The 23,687-nt window shown below is 43.1% G+C and overlaps 1 protein-coding gene across 1 annotated transcript in view; it reads right to left on the reverse strand.

Annotated features, from left to right (window-relative positions):
- Positions 1-418: 418 nt before the first annotated feature.
- The window catches only part of LOC124802478 (polypeptide N-acetylgalactosaminyltransferase 2-like), a 189,847-nt gene continuing 166,578 nt past the window's right edge, over positions 419-23,687 (reverse strand). The window contains exons 8-11 of the mRNA XM_047263286.1: positions 16,773-16,992; positions 11,188-11,398; positions 7,063-7,179; positions 419-3,834 (exon numbers count right to left, since the gene is read on the reverse strand). Coding sequence (XP_047119242.1) covers positions 3,679-3,834; positions 7,063-7,179; positions 11,188-11,398; positions 16,773-16,992 — 704 coding nt within the window. The 3' untranslated portion in view covers positions 419-3,678. The remainder of the gene's footprint in view (positions 3,835-7,062; positions 7,180-11,187; positions 11,399-16,772; positions 16,993-23,687) is intronic.

The raw sequence follows: 23,687 nt of genomic DNA on the forward strand, positions 1-23,687 counted from the left end.
AAAGGTTTTTGTGCCTTGTGATGAAAACACCAGTCACATGTTTCTGCACCAGATTTATCCCTGTTAGACCAAGATATTCTTGCAGCTCTGTAAACAAGCTAAGGTACTTCTCATTTTCACCAGTACTGCACCAGTAAGACAGATCTTGGCAGAGTTAAGACACTGGAAAGCATTTTATCTGTACACCTCTACTCATTGTTGTTGTCATTTTTTTATGGGATCTGTGATCCTGACAAGTGTTCAGTAAGATCTGAGAGAGATTTATGTGAGAATACTCCATCTCTTACCACTGTGTTTTCCTTCTGCCATACAAATCATGCCAATAAAATACTTAAAATGGAGTACAAAAAAAATATTTCAAAATATTATGTTCAGGAAATATGCAAGTACTTCATTCTTACAGAAATTTGGTGCTCATCTTGAAACACAATATTATTTAAACGTATTTATTCCAGTATTCACAGGTTCACAGGACTTTATGCCTGACACTACGTTTCTATATTTTAAAATATTCCATTTTTGACATAAAATTACTTGATATCAAGGCTTCCTGGAAAGGAAATCAAATTCAACAACTGCTGCTCATTCATTCTTGTTATAGGAAGATTTATCACACAACCTTATTAAATTTCAACATTATTAATCTCCATTCTTAGCTTAAACAAGAATATAAAGGCATTTTAACACAATCATTTAAAAATAGGACATCTTATGTTTGCAACAATGCTGATTGTTGTCAAGTTGATTACCATATCAATGAAATAATAAAATTATCTATGATACACTTAGTTTCAAACATCATTGGATTACAATTTAAATGAACTTCTTAGGTCGAAACATTACTAAAGACAAACCACTCAATTATTGAGTATTTACATTAAAAATTAAGAGTAAGTCTAATAGTCAAATGTTGACCAATAGCAATGTATATTACAAAAATCTCCTCTGAGGATTAACTCTAACTATAAAGATTTACATCACTGTTATCAAATTTTGCAATGAGTACAAATGTGAAGATCTGAAGAAAGCCACAAAAAAGACCAGTAGCGATAACATGAGTATTATGAAATTGATACTTCCAAATTTTGTTTAATATACTGAAGAAGATCTTGATTTTCCATTTTGTTTTATACATATACAGATGCTGATGCAGATATCAGGCATACCAAGGGAAGATTGAGGATGTACTTTTTTCAAATGTGAATTATTTTTCTAAATTCTACAAAGTATTATGTCATCTATTTTGTTGTAACTTATTTCATATCATTTGTTTACAATTTTCGCATTGCACTCCACAAATTCTTGGATAAACAAAGTTATGTAGTCGCTCTCTGGCATCAGTTATGTCAATAAAGCATAACTTACACCAGTATATTTTTAGACTAATGGTAGCACAACTGATAAAACTTTCCATTGAACTGCTTTCAATCTGAATATATAATAAAAAAGTGTGTTAGTCTTGTCACTGGAACTTATGAATTTTAGTACAAGGTTAACTCTCACAACACATACCAAATATTGTCCTAGAACAGCTTCAATAATTATTGAAATTAAAATGAACAACTTTACTATGCTCTCTCTCTCTCTCTCTCTCTCTCTCTCTCTCTCTCTCTCTCTCTCTCTCTCTCCCTCTCTCACACACACACACACACACACACACACACACACACACACACACACACACACACACACACGTGTGTGTGTGTGCATGTGACTCAAACCATATGACTCAAACCATACCTATAATACTGCCACAAAAGTCTAATACAGCTCACTGTACCACATCTCTAATTCCTTTGTGCCATTACAGTACAACATGATACAATCATACAATAAACTAATAACATGAAGTGGTCAATACGAAATTCATTCCATAAGTAATATGTAGGCTGCAAATAATGATCCTTTACAAAATAAATTTTGGTCTTCAACCATTTTCATAACTGCACTATGGACTTATGAAAATTTCTGCATGCTGTTGTGTTTTAGTCATGCATCATAAACAATATATCTGTTGACTATTGTATGTGTCTATTGACTGGAATAAAGTTGGCAATATTGATGAAAATGGTTAGTTGATTACATGACTGTGGTTTAATACTATGACTTTTGATATATCCAAAACATATGTTCTGAAATTAATGCATCAATTTATATAGCAAAATAAGGAAGTTTCTAATTACTACTTGGAAAAAAAACTTAATGTGACAGTACCAAAAGAGATTTCTCCCCTGAGTAAGGAAATGCAAGGTGAACTGCATTGAAAAAAATTTGTAAAATAATTACAACAGTTTAATCTTTCTTGGTAGATGCAGAGTTCTATTAAATACAGCACAGTATGAACAAACATGACACCATAGCAGAAACATTTAAAACAATTTATTAACTGTGAAAATTGTAACTATCAAAACTAGGCCACTGAAAGATAAAAAAAATTATCACAGCTTTCCCCTCACACAAGATCATTTGAAAGGCACTACAAGTAAATCTAATTTTTTCAGCAAGGAAGGCTCTCAAAATTTAGCATATTTTGAAGTGTTTATCGATCTGTGCTAGATGCACTGATGGATGAAAATATAAAGGTGTTAAAATTTTGTTACAATATCTTAAAAGTGCTTTACATTTTACAGTCACTTAGGTGAAACTCCTGTGCACAAATATGGCACTCCATAGTGCACTGAAGTCTCTGTTAATCCATCACAAGGCCAGTACCAGTAAAAGGATCAGGTCACTTCCTTAACAGACTCACATAAATGAGAGATTCAGAACATAGTGTGTGCATGCACTGGGGTAAAGTTGTAGTGTACATGTACAGAGAGCACTGCAGCCACTAGAAAATTTCTGGTGTATTCAATCTGGAAGACAAGACTGTAGTGGACACAATATAAAAAGCATGCGCCCTCACTGAAAGTACAGGACTAGTCCAGTGTAGTGGGTAGTAAACTACAAGTATGAAGTAACATGCTTATTTAAAAATGGAGGAGCAATTCCTTAAAAAACATTCCAGCATCGAATGCCACTGCTAGCTTTTCCACCATGACCCTGTACATCTTCAGAGACTGACAGTTCAAAACTCCTACGTGTTCTGGGCAGGTGCAACCCCATTGCTTCGACAACAGTGCCCACCTTTATTGCGTTCATTTTGCTGCTGAAGCAGGTATGGAGCAAATGCAAAACACCCTTCATGCTTTCTGTGTTCCATACACAAATACATTTCTGCGGCACTGCCACGCACATTTTCCCCTCATTCACATACACATTATGTCATAAAAAGCCAAACTGTCTTTCCACTAAAGCGTCCAGTGGCAGTGTTCCTCCTGCAACCTCATAAAACGTGAGTTGCAACCGAGATCGCTGTCAGAGTCACTGAACACCAGACCCATCACTGGTAACTGGAGACACGGAGCTTATTTTGCAGCAATGAAAAGTGCTGTGTGCCGGTCCGTGAGCAACGGGAAGAGTCACGCACACATGACACGTGTCCCCACTGACGCGAGAGCATCACGGGCCTGCAGTGGACGAGTTCCCGCCAGTGGTGGTGTCTGCACGGTAGGAGGACGACGACAGGTTGGAACTGCCAGTCACAGAGGCAGTGGAGGCGATGGAGGCAGCGACGGCGTCCTCCTGGTAGTCGGCGAGTCGCAGTGGGCCCCTGGCGACCCCCGGGGGTGGCCGTCATCACAGCCTCTTGACGGAGAGCCGCCACTGCTGCGAGGGTGCACGGGAGTCGCAGCGTTCGACGGTGAGGCCGCGGGACGTGTGGTCCCTCGAATCCAGGCACAGGCTGAGCCGCGCGTGCTTGATCAGGCCCGGGTTGTCCACTTGGTGCCAACGCTGCAACAACAACACCGCAAGGTCAGCATCGCGCTGTATCCAACACTCGCCGGATCGATGCACCAGTATTAAGGGGCTGGACCTCATTGAAAACTTCTAAGAAACTTCGTAAAGCCAAGATCGCATAAATAAGGGGTGTTGCAAAAAGAATGTCCTGATTATTGACAGTAATAATTACGAAGTATGGGACGTGCCGGGAAGGAAATGGGTGTCCTTTGAATTGGCGTGGCCTAGAGTTTCAGCTAATTACCGTTAGATGTTGTCTGCCAGAATGGCGTCCGTTCGAGAGAAGGCGTTCTGTGTGCTGCAGTTTGCAAAGAATGGGTCAGTGATTTCGGTCATGCGTGATTTTCGTCGGCGTTCTGGCACTGATCCGCTTGCACCCAGTACATCTGTCAATGGCATCGGCAATTTGACGACACAGGATGCTTGTGCAAAGGTAACAGTCCAGGTCGACCTGGCACTTCTGATAACACAGTGGAAAGAATTCGGCGAACGTTTGAGTGGAGTCCACGAGAGCCTGCTCGCCGTGCAACCAGAGAACTAACAATGCCTCATACGACTATCAGTGTTAAGACATCGTTTGGTCTATAGACCATACAAAATGCAATTAGTGCAAGCTCTTTGGGTTTGTGATAAAAGGAAACGGTATGACTTCAACAATGACATGGAAGACGATACGTTATTATCACTGTTAATTTTCAGTTACGAAGCAATATTTCATGTTAGCGGTAAAATAAACTGATATAACGTGTACCTGTGGTGACTTCAGAACCGTCATGGTGTTACTGAGTACGAAAGAGACTCATCTTCATTGAACGCGTCTTGTGCCATTTCTCGAGAAAAGTGTATGGTCCCTTCTGTTTTGAAGACAACACAGTGAGTGGAATGAGCTATCTGCAAATGGTGGACAATTAGCTTTTCCACTACTTCAGGAGGACTCCAGTGAATTCATTTTCCAACAGGATGGAGCTCCACCACACTGGCGCAGCACGTACGTCAGTTTTTCAGCGATACTCTGCCTCAGCGCTGAATAGGGCACAGCCCTGCATTCTTGGCCACCAAGATCGCCTGGTATTATGCGATTCTTCTTGTGAGGATATGTGAAGGAAAAGTGTTCGTCTCTCCTTTACCTCGAGACACAGAAGACGTGAAGAACACAATAACAGCCGCCATAACTCCTCTAGAAGCAGATATATTGTGTAAAGCTTATGACAAATTTAGCTACTGTCTAGATGTTGTTCGTGTTGCTGCTAGCGGACACATTAAGCATTTGTAATAGCATATCTAAAATTCTGAGACTTTATGGCTATTTTGTGGTGCATGTAGTATGTTTTGACCAATAAATACGGAGTTTTGAAATCAGATCATTCTTTTTGAAACGCCTTGTATTTCTTTATTTTCAACGACCGGTTTCGACATACTTTGCTGTCATCTACAGGTCTTCAAAAATTTTGTTGCAAAATGTGTTCTTTGTGATTAGGAACGTCATGCCAAGTTGTTATATCGGTGGATAAAATGTAGCACATTATACAAAGATTTGTCACATACAAAACTTTTACAATCAAAACTCACCTTGTACACACGGCCATATGTAGCGCTCATAGTGATTCTTACGTCATAAAAAGCACAGTATACAGTAAAACGCACAGTGTCACATCTTTTTACGTTAGCCTGACATGTTCCATCCATTTATGATTCACATTGGACAGCATATTTGGTACTTTTTTCTTCTCTGACAAATCTCTGCATAATGTGCTACATTTTTGAAGACCTATAGGTAACAGCAAAGTCTATCGAAACCAATAGTTGAAAATAACGAAATATTTATTCGCTCTTGGCTTTACGAAGTATTTTACCAGGTAAGACAGATCGCTCCTTCACATTTCTTCTTTTTTTCCCTTAAAATGTTTTCTGGGATGTCTACTTTATGTTGTGTTCATCTGAACTTCGCCATAAATTGTGTTATCGAGTTACCAGCCACGAAGAAGGAAGTTTTCGATACCGTACGTCCAGCGTATGAAGAGTTGAGCCACACAGGCTTGCCAGAACTGTGACCGAGAACCAACATTCAAAATGCTAACGGCTGTTTTAACGCTTGCCTCTGGTCGATGTATCCGAAAACCATTCCCGAGCGCGGAAAAAATAGCTGGCAGCGCAGCTAATGTGGCAGCATGTAGTTTCAATGACAGCCTACAAGGATAGTGGAAATTAAGAAAGTGCTCGAACGTGACAATCGGCCAGCCTGTTACAACGTCTGCAGAAAATCTGACAAAAAGCGGATCGAGCGAGCTGAACAGCAGATTACAGAGCTGCCAAGCTGCCCGCAGGTCACCCACGGCCACGAATAACATAGAGGAGGACCTCCTCCTGGATCTGGAAGGATCGCTGTATGGGGCACGGATATTACTGAGCCTTTCTGGTCTGCTTCGAAAAGAAGGGCATGCGATCGCTGTCTATTTCAATTATCGTTAACTGAACATGACACTATTTTGCAGGAAGAATGATATAAGAGTCCGTATTAACCATTCCGAGACGACTGGAAGCTCCTTTGAGTGCCTAAACCGTATTCGGCATTGTGACGTGTTTTTGGTGTTCCCATATTTCTGTTCTACCACTTATGAAGACTAGATCCAAAGTTAGATATCTGGTAAGAGCTGATGTGTCACCTGAGAAACGGGCTATGTTACTTTTCAATGACGATCCCCACAGCATCAGTGAAGATGTGCTGTCCTCATACGCCATACACATCTTCATCTGGCTAATTGATTTCAGCAGCATGTCCCCTACCCCAAGGGCACTGCAAGTAGAGTGCGCACTTAATGTTCCAGGCCAGTGGATGGGAAGAGTCAGGCCCTTACATGTCCAGCACATTCCCCACGCATCATGCATGTAATTCTTCTAATGGATTGCCATCAAGGTTTGCGTTTTCCCACCAACGTTCTCCATTGCCAAGACCTCAGCGATTGAATAATGACGTCATCAACATCATCAATTCAGAGATCCTGTAGCGGATTTCGTTGAAATGTGTACATATTGAATATTCCTCACGAAATCTAAGTAACTGAAGATGTTAGTGGTAAAAGAAATTTATAAGGCTACAAATAGTGCTCACGATGGCTGGAAAAGTGATTTGACATGCAACATACTTCGCGGGATACGCCGACGGAAACGTGTGACAAGCATCTTTTTGGCGTGCTGTGTCGCGCTGAGCGTCAGAGGACTCACCTGCGTGTCCAGGTCGTCGCACACCTTCATGAGCAGCGGCGCGCCCCGCTTGTAGTCCGACAGCGTGAGGCACACGTCGTAGTGTTTGAGGTAGCCCTCGTTCGTCAACGACCACTCCTGTAACAAATAGTAGTAACGCTTAGGAAGTTTTCGGTACGCTTTAAACACACAGTTAATAGTGTAAGGTGGTTGGAAAATATTCACACGACGTTCCATTCTTCACGAGCAATGGATCCTTATGTAATACAGCTGCTTCTCTTCTGCTGAAATTTTTCTAATTGGTCCTATGGTATGCCTTATTCGCTAGTTCCTGCACAATAAGGTTGACAGCTTTTGCTCCGTAAGACCATACCTGATTTCTTGGTCTCTTCTATATGGTAAATGATTATACGATAAATGCAAACAGCAAAATTTACGAAAAAGGTAAGTGCAGTACGCTAAAGAGTGTTACACTCCCAAGCGGCTACGTCAGTTGATATCTCAAATGGTTTCTGTGACGATCGTCAAATGCCAACGAGAAAAAAATCACTGGCTCACAAATGAAGAAGATGCGACATCCAAGGTTTGTTTTCCCGTGTTAGGAGAAAATGAAGTCGCGTTCTAAATTCTCTTCTCTTCCTGAAAAGTGTGTGTGTGTTTTATTATTTAATTAGCGGAGTACCCGGTGTTGCCGGGATATGTATTTATTGGAATCTATTAGTCCATCTCTTTCTCTTCCCTCCCTCCGTCCATTTCCTCCTGCCCCAATGGCCTCACATTCAGGAGGACGACGGTTCAAACACGCGTCCGGCCATCCTCGTTAAGGTTTTCCGTGATTTCGCTAAATAACTTAAGGCAAATGCCGAGATGTTTCATTTTGACAGGCACGGTTAACTTACTTCCCTAATCCGATAGGACCGATGATGCCGCTGTTCAGTCCCTTCCCCAAATCAACCCACCAACCTCCTTCCCCTCCACCTTTATCTGTCCCCTCTGCCTTTCTCTCTACAATTTCTTTTTTTCTCTCCACCTCCTCTTCTTCCCTCTCCATTTCCTGCTTCCCCTCTCTCTGTCCAATTCGTCCTCTCGTATATGGGTCTCTTCCGTCCTCCTCTCAATATCTTCATCTCCTCCTCCCCCACACTTCTATGTCCACCACCCACACTCCAATAGAAGGTTGGTGGTTCTTACCCCCACAGCATTCCATACCAGACAAAGCAACATGCATATAAAAATCGATTTAGATCGATCCAGTGTTTAGGAGGAGATTCGCGCTCACAGGTTCACTCGTGTAGGCACACGTCACATATATTTAACATATTTCACCTATAGCGAATTTCGGCCCAGCAATTTCGTTTGCACGCAGCTCGGTGTTTATGACGTCTTATCTCCTGAACAACACGTCGTAGAATGATATAATTTTCAGGTGCACTGAATGGCGTATATCGTGGATACTGTCTCCAAAATGCATCGTGAATAGAGTTAGAAGTAAAAAATTAATGAGTTAAAACGTCTTGCCTGATGCGGCAGTTTTGTTTGAAGCAGTAGGCGACAAACTTTGTTTCCTGTCATTATTTTATGGCGGAGGGGTAGGGAGGGGAGATGTCAGAGAGGAAAAGTTTTAAAGATTTGAAATCATATGTAAAGTGACTAAATGCTCTCCATCTGAAATAATGGATGAATAATGTTGAGGTATTTCCGCATTGTGTGCAACTCTCTTCGTCACCTGCACCCCTCTGAGACGTGAGTGATTCTCACCTGCCCAGAGTTTTTTTCCGGTCTGTACGGGATACGTGTGCCAAGTCTTCGTAACATTGATCCAGTAGTTTAGGACAAGATTTGAACGAACATAGGTACATATCTACGTTTATTTTTGCAATGTGGATGGACTGTACTTCAGCTGTTTCCTGCGCCAACCTCATCATCTCAGCTATATCTGAGGTCCTCAGTTGTTTGTTGCATAAATTCCAAACTCTGTCTACCACTAAAATTTTTGCTGCCTACGACGTACTCGGGTACAAGCCATTCCCTATTTGTCAACACGTCCCGGTTTCCTGCCCCTTCTTATAGTCTTATCCACAGATTCATTTCCTTGTCGGTTCTGTAGACAGTATTCTCGGTACTTATCCATTTAATTTACAACAGCCTTCTCTCCCTGTTTCCACTTCCACACATCCTCAAACATTTCTTCCCCAGAGTAGGGCCTATCTTTCATGCCAGCGAACTTCTTTTCCCGAGGAGTGCCCTCCTTCCCTGTGTTGCTATGCTTCTTATACCCTTCTTGATTCGTCATTCGTGAGTCATTTTGCTTCATAGGTAACAGAATTCCTTCACCTCGTCTATTATGTGATCCTCAGTATTGATGTTAAGTTTATAGACCAACTCCTTTCCTTCGGGCAGCAGTGCCTGTGGTTGGAAACGCTCCCCACGCACTTGAAAAAACGCTGATAGCCATACCAAACTCCTGGGCTACACTCGTCGCATTTCCTGCTTCTTCCATTACCCGATGATTCTTCCCCGTGTGAAGTCACCCATGTGTTATCTCCGGACCATTTTGTAACAAAGAACACCATCAAAGTGCATCGTAACTGCTCGCTGGTTGACACACGCCGTAGTTTCTGCCTCGCATTGTGAGGCCACCCCAATTTGGCGCTATAATCACGCTGACCAACTCCTTTCCTTCGGGCAGCAGTGCCTGTGGTTGGAAACGCTCCCCATGCACTTGAAAAAACGCTGCTAGCAATACCAAACTCCTGGGCACACATTTTGCTTTGTCTTACTTTGTAATGCTAATTATTGATATTCTGATCTGAGAGGCTTCTGGCAAATTAATCCTCCAATTTCGTTCGTTTCCACCGACTAGTTAATATACAGGGTGATCAAAAAGTCAGTATAAATTTGAAAACTTAATAAACCACGGAATAATGTAGATAGAAAGGTAAAAGTTGACTCACATGCTTGGAATGACATGGGGTTTTATTAGAACAACAAAAAAAAATTGCTAGACGCGTGAAACATCTCTTGAGCGCGTCGTTTGTTGATTATCGTGTGCTCAGCCGCCACTTTCGTCATGCTTGGCCTCCCAGGTCACCAGACCTCAGTCCGTGGGATTATTGGCTTTGGGGTTACCTGAAGTCTCAAGTGTATCGTGATCGACCTACATCTCTAGGGATGCTGAAAGACAACATCCGACGCCAATGCCTCACCATAACTCCGGACATGCTTTACAGTGCTGTTCACAACATTATTCCTCGACTACAGCTATTGTTGAGGAATGACGGTGGACATATTGAGCATTTCCTGTAAAGAACATCATCTTTGCTTTGTCTTACTTTGTTATGCTAATTATTGCTATTCAGATCAGGTGAAGCGCCATCTGTCGGACATTTTTTGAGCTTTTGTAGTTTTTTTGGTTGTAATAAAACCCCATGTCATTCCAAGCATGTGTGTCAATTTGTACCTGTCTATCTACATAATTCCGTGATTTATTCAGTTTTCAAATTTATACTGACTTTTATATCACCCGGTATTATGTTACTTTATCACTCTCATCCTCAAGATTGCAGGGCAGTGTACGTGCCACAACCACAGCAGCTGGTAAAATAAAGTCTTCCGTTATGGTGTGGGATTTCTTGTTCTTTGCTACACGGTAGGCAACTTCGTAAGACTGAAGAAGATCCCATGTAGAAATCGCGCATGTTAAGTCAAAGTACTTCTTTTTAAATTGCGAGAAAAGTAATCACGCGTTTTGTTTATCAAACTACCGTGATTTTACTCAAAATGTCGTTTCACTTCCTTGCGTAATCAACCCCACTCCATTTCCCATTCCCCCTTCACTCATCCCTACATCCAATATTGACCGCACTTCCAGAACATTTCGGATCAGACTGCAGCAATCCCAGCAGTCCAGCTTCAATCCGCCTACAGCAACTTGCTGACCAGGGTCCAAAAGCGCCAGGAGATGAATGGTGGTCACTTTCCACATCTGCTACGTTAGTACTGTATTGCCTTTCTTCTCCGGGCCACTTTTATTTGCCCCACCCTGTATAAGGCTGAGAAGCTCCGGGGAGTAGTGACGAGCTATCTGAAAACCCCTGGTCTAGGTTCGCCTGCAGTTAGGCTTTCCCGCCACGCGGCAGCGCTCACCTGGTTGCCGCCCGAGTTGTGGCAGGCGTAGAGGCCGGCGCCGTCGTCGAGCACATGGCCCAGCGTGTCGAGGCAGAGGGCCCCCTGCTGCAGGCTGCTGCGAGAGGCGGGCGAGGAGCCGGGCAGGCGCAGCTGCGGGTACACGTGCTGCAGGTACCACTTGAAGGGCCGGCACTGCAGGCGCTGCCGCAGCTCCAGCCGGTCGTCCACGCTGCAACACCGACACCCCTCCCCTCAGCGAGGCTCAAACAGCGCTGGTGGCTCTAATTAAAGTGCAGCTACTCACTGTGGTCCGGCGTGGGCTGCAATTATCGCATGACAGCGAAATTTGATAGGTATTCTAAAGCATTAATGCAGATCCCGTTTATCCTGGAAACAAATTCGTTCGGGTTTTGGCCACCAGCAACCAATGCAAGAAAGATAGAGGTGTTTCAATACGTAATGGATTAGGAAAGAGGTGTGGGCAGAAAAGATCAAACAAGTGAAAAAGACATAACGTTTATTTTATTATTAACCGTCACTTACACAATTCGTGCCATACGAGCACTGGAGATGTCGACGACACGCTGTACAGCGCCAGCATATTATCTTCAAATCCATGTTGGCAAAAGGAAAGAAAGAGGAGATAAAATAAAAATTACGTAAGTGTAACATTACAGATAATATCATCGAATGTACCACAAATAATATCAAAACATCACGAACTCACCATACCTGGCGCCACAACGCGCAATTTGTCAACAGGAGAAAAATTGTATTGTGGATCATGTGATATATGCACAAGTCATAAGCCAGTACGTTGATACAATATAGGACATTCTTGCCTAGCAAAATAAAATATTTAATGAAATTTAAAAAAAATACGTTACAGTAATAAATTTCAGAATTTAAGACGTATTATAAAGTAAAAGATAAAATATTAGATACAGGAAACAATGTCACGGGAAGTTGTATATTATATATTTTTGTTATTTACTCTGAAAGTGTTTCCTGCACTTGTATTTTTCTTTTACCCTATATAACGTCTTACATACTGAAACGTATTACCCCAACGCATTTTTTTTTAATTTTTAATCTTCTAAATTATTTTTATTTTACTATGGAATAACCTCCATTGTACTGTATCAGTGTACCGACTTACGACTTGCGGACATATCATGTGTCTCATCGTACATTTCTTTCTGTACTGCATGCTCTCCACTTTTTGGTTTATTTTACGTCACTGCCGGCCGGAGTGGCCAAGCGATTCTAGGCGCTTCAGTCTGGAACCGCGCGACCGCTACGATCGTAGGTTCGAATCCTGCCTCGGGCAAAGATGTGTGTGATGTCCTTAGGTTAGTTAGGTTTAAGGACTTCTAAGTTCTAGGGGACTAATCACCTCCGATGTTAAGTCCCATAGTGTTCAGAGCCATTTGAACCATTTTTTTTTACGTCATTCGCAACACTGTTGGCAAACTGCACCTTGTGGCGCCAGGTATGTGTTGCCTCATGAAATTTTGATGTCATTTGTGGTATCTATGATGGTATAGTTTGTAATGTTACAGTTATATAGTTTTTATATTGTCGCCTCACTTTTCCTTTTCCCGACTTAGATTTGATGACGATCTGCTGAGCCGATCGAAACCGGTAATCATTAGTAACGGAGACAGTGATCCAGACAGTGATCAATCATTCATACACTATAGTAACTGAGATCACGGTTTCTGAGACTTGGTACCAATTATTATCTACTTCGGTATGCTTCTTCGTATTGGTTATCCGTAACAACTGAAAATTTATACATTTTTCCTGATAACAGAGATTTGCAGCAGCGCCATATTTACTCCTAAGAACAGATATAACAACAGCATAAGCTAGTGCTTTCTTGCAAGCTCAGTGAGACTTTCTCCCGTTGTCTATTGCTGAGCTCCCATTCTCCCGTAACTGTCTCTTCTATTACGGTTGCTTTAACCGCCTGGCCATCCGGAAGTGCTTCACGGTCGACCCAAATTCTCGACATGTCACGCGCAATTAGTGCCCGCGTCCACTAGCGAGGACGGGTCCAGGTACGTCCGACCCCTGCGGGATTTAGCGAATGCTACGAGTATTGGGGCTACAGGCAAAAGCAAATCGTACAAGCAAAACGAGGATAATGGAATGTAGTTGAATTAAATCAGCTGGTGCTGAGGGAATTAGATAAGGAAATAAGACGCTTAAAGTAGCAGAAGACTTTTGCTATTTGGGCAGAAAAATAACTGCTGATGGTCTAAGTAGAGACGGTATGAAACGTAGACTGGTGGTGGCAAGGAAAGCGTTTCTGAAGAAGAGAAATTTATTAATATCGAGTATAGATTTGACGGTCAGAAAGTCTTTTCTGAAAGTATTTGTATGGAGTGTAGCATGTATGGAAGTGAAACATGGACAATAAACAGGTGCAGACAAGAAGGAAATAGAAACTTTTGAAATGTGGTGTTACAGAAGAATGCTGAAGATTAAACTGGTAGACCACATAACTAATGATGAGGTACTGAACAGAATTGCAGAGAAGAGGAATTTATGGGACAACTTGACTAGAAAAAGGGATAGGTTGGTAGGACACGTTCTGAGGCATCAATCGATCACCAGTTTAGTATTGGAGGGAAGCGTGGAGGATAAAAAACGTAAAGGGAGACCAAGAGAGGAATACACTAACCAGATTCAGAAGGTTGTAGGTTGCAGTAGTTACTCGGAGATGAAGAAGCTTGCACAGGATAGAGTAGCATGGAGAGCTGCATCAAATCAGTCTTTTTTGGACTGAAGACCATAGCAGCTAATGGATGGGGCGCTACGTGCCCGTTACAGGTTGGGAATTCGGAACGGTAGTGCAGCGTGTCCGGATTGCCGAAGTCTTCAAGACAACCCTTCTAGAGAAGCGGAGTATCCGTATTCGAGTCCCAGTCCGGCACAAATTTTCAACCATCACCATCTATTTGTTTCATTGCCTTTAGGCACCTTGAGTCCTGTTTCTCGTAATACTATTTTAGATTTCCATCTCCACTTGCTTGCTGCATATTGCGTTACCCGTTCAGTGTCCACATACATTCATCTATGTTTTCCTCGCCTGCTTGTGGTAAGATTTCAGTCGAAGGGAATGTAAAATATTTACATTGGTGTACATTATGACCCATTCCTAAAGCTTAAAGAGCAATACAACACAAGCCAGCGAAATACGGAGACGAGCGGCATCCAGATCGAATCTGCGTACAGGACTAATGTCCATTGGTCTGGTATATTGGCCGGTTGGAGTGTGGTTTTAAGCGGTTTTCCACACTGTTTACACAAATGCTGGCCTGGTCAGCGTCCGAAACTACATAAAAAGTCAAACTGCCGTAACACATAGAGCGTACTTCATACGATTCACAGGCAGATACAGCACATGACTTACTTGCCTTAGATAAAAAATGGAAATTTAGCTGGGAGCGTATCCAGCAACAAAATTAAGGAATACAGGGTGGTCCATTGATAGTGACCGGGCCAAATAACTCACAAAATAAGCATCATACGAAAAAACTACAAAGTCCGAAACTTGTCTAGCTTGAAGGGGGAAACCAGATGGCGCTATGGTTGGCCCGCTAGATGGCGCTGCCATAGGTAAAAAGGATATCAACTGCGTTTTTTAAAGTAGGAACCTCCATTTTTATTACATATTCGTCTAGTATGTAAATAAATATGACTGTCATGGTTGGACCACTTTTTTCGCTTTGTGATAGATGGCGCTGTAATAATCACAAACGCATAATTACGTGGTATCACGTAACATCCCCCCAGTGCGGATGGTATTTTCTTCGTGATACATTACCCGTGTTAAAATGGACCGTTTACAAATTGAGGAAAAGGTCGATATCGTGTTGATGTATCGCTATTGTGATCAAAATGCCCAACGGGTGTGTGCTATGTATGCTGCTAGGTATCCTGGACGACATCATCCAAGTTTCAGGACCGTTCCCCGGATAGTTACGTTATTTAAGGAAACAGGAAGTGTTCAGCCACACGTGAAACGTCAACGACGACCTGCAACAAATGATGATCCCCAAGTAGGTGTTTCAGCTGCTGTCGCGGCTAATCCGCACATCAGTAGCAGACAAACTGCGCGAGAATCGGGAATCTCAAAAACGTCGATGTTGAGAACGCTACATCAACATCGACTTCACCCGTACCATGTTTCTATGCACCAGGAATTGCATGGCAACGACTTTGAACGTCGTGTACAGTTCGCCACTGGGAACAAGAGAAATTACGTGACGATGACAGATATTTTGCACGCGTTATATTTAGCGACGAAGAGTCATTCACCAACAGCGGTAACGTAAACCGGCATAATATGCACTTTTGGGCAACGGAAAATCCACGATGGCTGCGACTAATGGAACATCAGCGATCTTGGCTGATTAATGCATGGTGCGGCATTATGGGAGGATGGCTAATTGGCCACCATTTCATCGATGGCAATCTAAATGGTGCAATGTATGCTGATTTCCTACGTAGTGTTCTACCGATGTTACTACAAGATGTTTCAATGCATGACAGAATGGCGATGTACTTCCAACATGATGGGTGTCCGCACATAGCTCGCGTGCGGTTGAAGCGGTATTGAATAGTATATTTCATGACAGGTGGATTCGTCGTCGAAGCACCATACCATGGTCCGCACGTTCACCGGATTTGACGTCCCCGGATTTCTTTCAGTGGGGAAGGTTGAAGGATATTTGCCATCGTGATCCGTCGACAACGCCTGAACACAAGCGTTAGCGCATTGTCAATGCATGTGCGAACATTACGGAAGGCGAACTACTCGCTGTTGAGAGGAATATCGTTACACTTATTGCCAAATGCAGTGAGGTTGACGGACATCATTCTGAGCATTTATTGCATTAATGTGGTATTTGCAGGTAATCACGCTGTAACAGCATGCGTTCTCAGAAATGATAAGTTCACAAAGGTACATGTATCACATTGCAACAACCGAAATAAAATGTACCTACGTTACGTATTTTAATTTAAAAAACCTACCTGTTGCAGACTGTTCGTCTAAAAATTGTGAGCCATATGTTTGTGACTATTACAGCGCCATCTATCACAAAGCGAAAAAAGTGGTCCAACTAAAACATTCATATTTCTTTACGTACTACACGAATATGAAATAAAAAATGGGGGTTCCTATTTTAAAAAAAACGCAGTTGATATCCGTTTGACCTATGGCAGCGGCATCTAGCAGGCCAACCACAGCGCCATCTGGTTTCCCCCTTCAAGCTAGACAAGTTTCGTTCTTTGTAGTTTTTTGGTTTGACGCTTATTTCGTGAGATATTTGGCCCGGTCACGGCAATGGACCACGATGTATTTCCCGATGGCTGAGTGGACTCCGCTACGGTGGGATACACGCCAGGGAAGAGAGAGAAGGACGGACGGCATAGCTTCGGTAATGTGCAACCTATTCCTTTCATATCCCTTCCTCGCCGTGCCGATCAAATAGTTTCCATATTAATTTCTTGTAACCATGTGAACGCTACAGCAGTAGCCAGTGGGCACGAGGCAGCCTCTCGGCCAGCGCCGGCGCCGCGCTACTCACTTTCCGTAGGGGATGTTCTTGGCGAGCGGCACGGCGCTGTAGTAGTACTCCTTGAACTCGTCCATCCAGACCTCGGCGGCGCGCCGCGTGTTCCTGGCGAAGACGTTGCCGCTGCCGCCGGGGAAGCTGTAGGGGTGGCGCTTGCGGAACACGTGGCCCACGCGGCTGCACGGGATGATCTCCAGGCTGCCGCCGCACTGCCACACGCGGAACGAGATCTCTGCAACACGGCACACACGCGACGCTTCACACACACACCCTCTGCACCCCACAACTGTTAGTGGCTGGAGCATGATAAGTCACCCGATGGAACACCAGTAGGGCCGGCCGCTGTGGCCGAGCGGTTCTAGCCGCTTCTGTCCGGAACCGCACTGCGGCTACGGTCGCAGGTTCGAATCCTGCTTCGGGCATGGATGTGTGTGATGTCCTTAGCTTAGTTAGTTTTAAGTACAGGGCTATTACAAATGATTGAAGTGATTTCATAAATTCACTGTAGCCCCATTCATTGACATATGGTCACGACACACTACACATACGTAGAAAAACTCATAAAGTTTTGTTCGGCTGAAGCCGCACTTCAGGTTTCTGCCGCCAGAGCGCTCGAGAGCGCAGTGAGACAAAATGGCGACAGGAGCCGAGAAAGCGTATGTCGTGCTTGAAATGCACTCACATCAGTCAGTCATAACAGTGCAACGACACTTCAGGACGAACTTCAACAAAGATCCAACAACTGCTAACTCCATTCGGCGATGGTATGCGCAGTTTAAAGCTTCTCGATGCCTCTGTAAGGGGAAATCAACGGGTCGGCCTGCAGTGAGCGAAGAAACGGTTGAACGCGTGCGGGCAAGTTTCACGCGTAGCCCGCGGAAGTCGACGAATAAAGCAAGCGGGGGGCTAAACGTACCACAGCCGACGGTTTGGAAAATCTTACGGAAAAGGCTAAAGCAGAAGCCTTACCGTTTACAATTGCTACAAGCCCTGACACCCGATGACAAAGTCAAACGCTTTGAATTTTCGGCGCGGTTGCAACAGCTCATGGAAGAGGATGCGTTCAGTGCGAAACTTGTTTTCAGTGATGAAGCAACATTTCTTCTTAATGGTGAAGTGAACAGACACAATGTGCGAATCTGGGCGGTAGAGAATCCTCACGCATTCGTGCAGCAAATTCGCAATTCACCAAAAGTTAACGTCTTTTGTGCAATCTCACAGTTTAAAGTTTACGGCCCCTTTTTCTTCTGCGAAAAAAACGTTACAGGACACGTGTATCTGGACATGCTGGAAAATTGGCTCATGGCACAACTGGAGACCGACAGCGCCGACTTCATCTTTCAACAGGATGGTGCTCCACCGCACTTCCATCATGATGTTCGGCATTTCTTAAACAGGAGATTAGAAAACCGATGGATATGTCGTGGTGGAGATCATGATAAGCAGTTCATGTCATGACCTCTACGCTCTCCCGACTTAACCCCATGCGATTTCTTTCTGTGGGGTTATATGAAAGATTCAGTGTTTAAACCTCCTCTACCGAGAAACGTGCCACAACTGCGAGCTCGCATCAACGATGCTTTCGAACTCATTGATGGGGACATGCTGTGCCGAGTGTGGGAGTAACTTGATGTCTGCCGAATCACTACAGGGGCACATATCGAACATTTGTGAATGCCTAAAAAAACTTTTTGAGTTTTTGTATGTGTGTGCAAAGCATTGTGAAACTATCTCAAATAATAAAGTTATTGTAGAGCTGTGAAATCGCTTCAATCATTTGTAATAACCCTGTAGTTCTAAGTCTAGGGGACTAATGACCCCAGATGTTAAGTCCCATAGTGCTTAGAGCCATTTGAACCATTTTGAACACCAATACAGGCTCCAATCACATTTTGAGCCAAGTGGTATTCTATATTAGTGTTAGTATGGAGGAGAACACGACGGCAGTAGCTGCAGTAGTCGTATGCCAGTGGTTACAGGCAGATGGTTAAAGTGTAGGCAGAATTCTGGTGCACAGCAGAAAGAACCAGCAATCCTACAAAGTGAGATGGAACAAGTTTGACGCTATTACGGGATCGCCAAAAGACTCTGGGCGAATTACAACTTACTTTTTCAGCCGTTTTCCGGATGTCATTCCGTGACTTGGGCACCTAATCCTAATTTGTCCCTCAAGAGAGTAAAATACGAACAGATACTGGTAAATAGCTGGCACCAGAATGAGAGACAGACCAGGGAGTAAGGCAACACTGTACTCGTCACCAATACTGTTCAACATCTACATCGGTTACGTAGCTCTAGATATAAGAATGGGGCATGTGAACTTCTAACTACGATGCTTTTTACGACGATTAATTAATTACACACGTCAGGGAAGACAATTTACAAATAGCGGTACATAGATTAAACACTATAATCCTAAATTATAATCTCAGAACAAAAACAAAAACAATGGGCTCTTTAGAAAAATACCACATAAGATCTACGATAATTATCAATAACACAATAAAAGAACAAGTGTCCACTTCCAGTATCTAGCACATGACATAACTTTTGTAGAAGATACGGATACAAATAAGAATAATAGCGTATATCAACACTTACGTGGCACGATAAGAAAAACATGAAAGGGTAAGTCCAGATGAGAAACCCAAATGAAATATTATATAATTATGCTGTACCATCATTACTATAAGTATCCGAGAGTTGGACATGAAGATCAAAAGACGTAAGATAGCTCGAAACGTCTGTAATCTGTAGTTCTTCAGATCAGTCGAAGGCTCATAAAATAGGAAATGAAAATATATGAAAATAATTTGGAGTAAAGCTATTTTCTCGTAAATCTTTTATTGAACTCAATTAAGAATAACAAGATTTCACAAATGTCGATGCATGTGCAAAACATATTGTTTCGTTATCCTTCACTTAGTATAGTAATTAACTGTAAAGTAATCCAACAAATGCGAGATTTGAACGAGCATGTATTGCGAACGCCCCATCAGAAAATTCGACGACAAGCGGCAGGCTACTAAACTACTGGAAGAAGGGTTGTGGGAAGACCGAAGGCGAAATGGTGAGCCCAGAACAGACCATAAGGCGTAATGCCAAATTATCACAACAACAAGAAGACACCCTCGTACAGTTCTTCGAAATTTATCGGTATCGTTTTGTTTCATCTTTTATACCGGTAAAGCAACTAAAATATGCACTCCTTTTACCTCGTGAAAGGCTCAAGATATCTAAAAGAGGTTTTCCCTAAATTATAATAGGCAGTGAGGGGCATATAATTATTTTTTTTGTGTGTTGGTAATACTGCTGTCTGTTCTAAAACGGAAACACTAAACAGGAGGTTTTTTCTAATACAATGCGATACTCTTTTTAGCGGCATTCTAACAATGTTGGGCGTTAATATTGAGATGACAGCCCCGCCTGGAGTAGTTTGCACCGCAACAGCAGGTGTCTGATGCCTTGCCTCTTGCCTTTTAACACCAGCACATTTTCCGGATACCTTTGTGCAAGGGAGACCCCTAATGCCCTTACACAAGGACAGCATCATTTACCAAAAACCTCGATATCATGAATCGTTAGCAAACAAATGGGGTAAAAATCCCACGTGCGTATGTCACTATCAAGGTATATGCATAGGCGCACATTATGTGAATGAATCATTCACATCGCTGAAAGTGTCAGTCCTCGAATGCTACAAAATGTGTAGCTTCTTGATGAATAACAGCCTCGTATTCTATTCGAAATGATTACCGGTTTCGGCTTTACAGCCATCATCAGGTCTAAAATATTTATCAGTCTTACGTAGACGCATAATCATTACATGTGCTACACTTTTAGATTTGATAATTACTGTGAAACCAAAACCGGTATTCAGCTGTAGTAGAATACGTCTATTACGTGATCAGTCTAAGTAATTTTGTAATCAAATCCGACGGATCCTTGCTAGGTGCAAAAGGCCTCATTTCGTGAGACAGAGTACCTTTCGGCCGACCTGAGTGGCCGAGCGGTTCTAGGCGCTACATTTTGGAACCGCGCGACCTCTGTGGTCGCAGGTTCGAATCCTGCCTCGGGCATGGATGTGTGTGATGTCCTTAGGTTAGTTAGGTTTAAGAAGTTCTAAGTTCTAGGGGACTGATGACCAAAGAAGTTAAGTCCCATAGTGCCCAGAGCATTTGAACCGTTTTTGAAGAGTACCGTTCGCAGAGTTTCCGTATCGCCAGCTGTAACGGTCACGCTCTAAGAGAAGATTAAACAGAGTACTTGTTGTCCAGGAAGAAATTTCTACGTGTTGAAAATTTTTTAAGGTGCCCACCCAGCAACGGATTTTCTTCGAGACAGAGAAAGTCAATCTAGGTAAATGATATAACTGGCATCATCTACACGACAGGAATAATGAAACGAGCGAGTATCGAAAATTTTACGGAAATGGCCGAGTATATTAACTGTTTAACGAAGCCAGCTGTTTACATACCAGTTATATTGTACAAAATTAGAGCAGTCGAGGTTTGTCAGGGAAATTAAGACATATAGGGAACATATTCCTGGACGTGAGCCAGATGTTGAGCTATTGTAATCTTATTAGTAATATAATGATGAATATAATAATGCTGTTTCAAATGACTACTGCTGTCACCCGCATCCTAAAACGAACAGTTTCCGATAAAGGCTATGGCAATGGTCGAATAACTGTCGAGCGTGTGCTAGGTACTTGTGAGATATCAGACTGCTTCACTCGCTTTTGTCAACAAATTTTTGTGGCAGTACAAGCGCAAACCGCGAAGTATGACACAGGGTCTCAAGAGAAGTTAATTGCCCGCTGATCGATATATATAAGCCGATACGGATAAAAGAGCTTACATTCTGGCCGTAGAGACACACACCGAGAAAAATCACGTGCCGTCGGACACACTTAAGCAGACGTATCTGCTATCGGCAGAGGACCGCAGTGAGTGCCAAGGATCTTATTAGAACGCAATACGAAAAGGCGTAAAGACCAAGCCTTATTACACTCCACAATGCAACAGCAAAGGGGACCTACGCGATGTCGGTAGTACTGTAAGGAACAGGAAAACTGTTGGTATTGTACCAAGTTTTAATAACGAACGTAACGTAAAGCCAAGCCCCGTTCACAAGCTGTGGCGGGCCCTTCCTCACCAACCGATCGCAGTGTCACCCTCCGTCAGTGGCGCCAGTGGATGCTTTAACAGGGGGTGTGGGGTCAGCAAATCGCTCTCTTGGCTGTTGTCAGTTTTCATGATCAAGAGCCGTTAATATTCGGTCGAGTAGCTCCTCAATTGGTATCAGGAACTCAGTGCACCCAGTTCCAATCCTCCTACAGGGAAATATCCCTGGCAGTACCAGGAATGAAACAACGGTCCTTAGGATGGCAGTGAGACGCGCTGACCACTCAGCTACAGAGGCGGACGTTAACGAACCCATCGATATTGAAGATCGATCACGCGTGACAGATTCTGGAACAAAATGCGCCACTTGTTTATGGCCTGATATCGGAGAAATTGGATTTTCACATGGACAGTATTGTCCCTGTTACTCGCATAGATTTATCAGAAGATTCTTTCCCCATCTGTCCCGCATAAACAGACCGACAAAGACATCACATTGTAACTACTGCAGATCCACGTCGTCACAGGTGATCCACAGTAAGTGCAGGCTACAAATACACTTGCAGAGCGCAGACGTCTTTATCACAGTACGACGAACATCCAAAGATGTAAGTTGTCGATGGACCGATCAGTTCCATAAGAACCTATTCGCTAATAGTTTCCAGAAGATCTATAATTTCTGCTAAACGTATACTGTGGACAATGGAGATAACTTCGAAGACGAATAAGGTATTTCCCTTGATGAACACATTTACAGAAACTTCAGACATATTACCCGGCAAGTCGACCGTATCGGGTAATGAGGCCGTATCAGGAACTAAGGGCGGCGCGCGACTACGTCCAATCACACTCCAGTTCATGTTTTGCGCCTTGTTACGTCGCACTGAAAGCGTGGAAGGTGACACGGAAAAATTCTTCAAGGGCACGCGCAACGGCTTGCTGTTAACGTCATGAAACTTGTTGGCGGTGGGGGAGAAGGAATTTCTCGTGCCGGCGGAGAAGGCGACTGAACGTGCAGCCAGTATGTTAAAGCAGAGCAACAGGATGGTTTGCAAATTACGGAGAAAAGCACACGAACCCAGGCAGAGTGAAATTCAGGTTTCTACGCCACGAATTAGAATCAAGGTGCAGACGACAGATGTTCCACAAACGACATGAGTTAATGTTTTATCAATTACGAACATTATAAAAAATACTAACTTTGCGAAAAGTACTCAGCTTCCGCCGCAAGTAGCTGAACTTCAAGGCTAGCAGGACATGTATTATAAAAATTGTATTATCTGTGAGATTCAGTTTTAAAATTTGACAAGATAAGCGTTTTCCGCAAAAGCGGGGACAGTTGCAATAACGGCACGCCACGTTTGGTTTTTATGGAAGAAAGAAGCAACAGAACCGAATCGGCCAGTGATTTACTTAGATGGAACCGAGATTCACGCATATTACACAGTAAATACATATCGGCAAATTGACAGTGTGCGAGGAGTATTGTCGAATGAAAGTGCCGGTCAGTGTTTAATTGTTGTGCATGTAGGCGGTGTGACTGGTTTCATTTTTGGTTCACTTCACATATATGACTCAAAAAGCAAAATGCTTGCAATGAGACAATTACGAGGTTTCTGCTTTCCTTTTAAACTGTCGATTCTTTGGCTGGACTGATCTGGCGTTGGAGCGAAGGAAAAAAGTATTGTGCAGAACACGAAGTCTCTATTTATTTGCCGGCCGGTGTGGCCGTGCGGTTCTAGGCACTTCAGTCTGGAACCGCGTGATCGCTACGGTCGCAGGTTCAAATCCTTCCTCG

This window comes from Schistocerca piceifrons, chromosome 6 (genome assembly GCF_021461385.2).
Source record: "Schistocerca piceifrons isolate TAMUIC-IGC-003096 chromosome 6, iqSchPice1.1, whole genome shotgun sequence".
In the NCBI taxonomy this organism is placed as follows: domain Eukaryota; kingdom Metazoa; phylum Arthropoda; class Insecta; order Orthoptera; family Acrididae; genus Schistocerca; species Schistocerca piceifrons.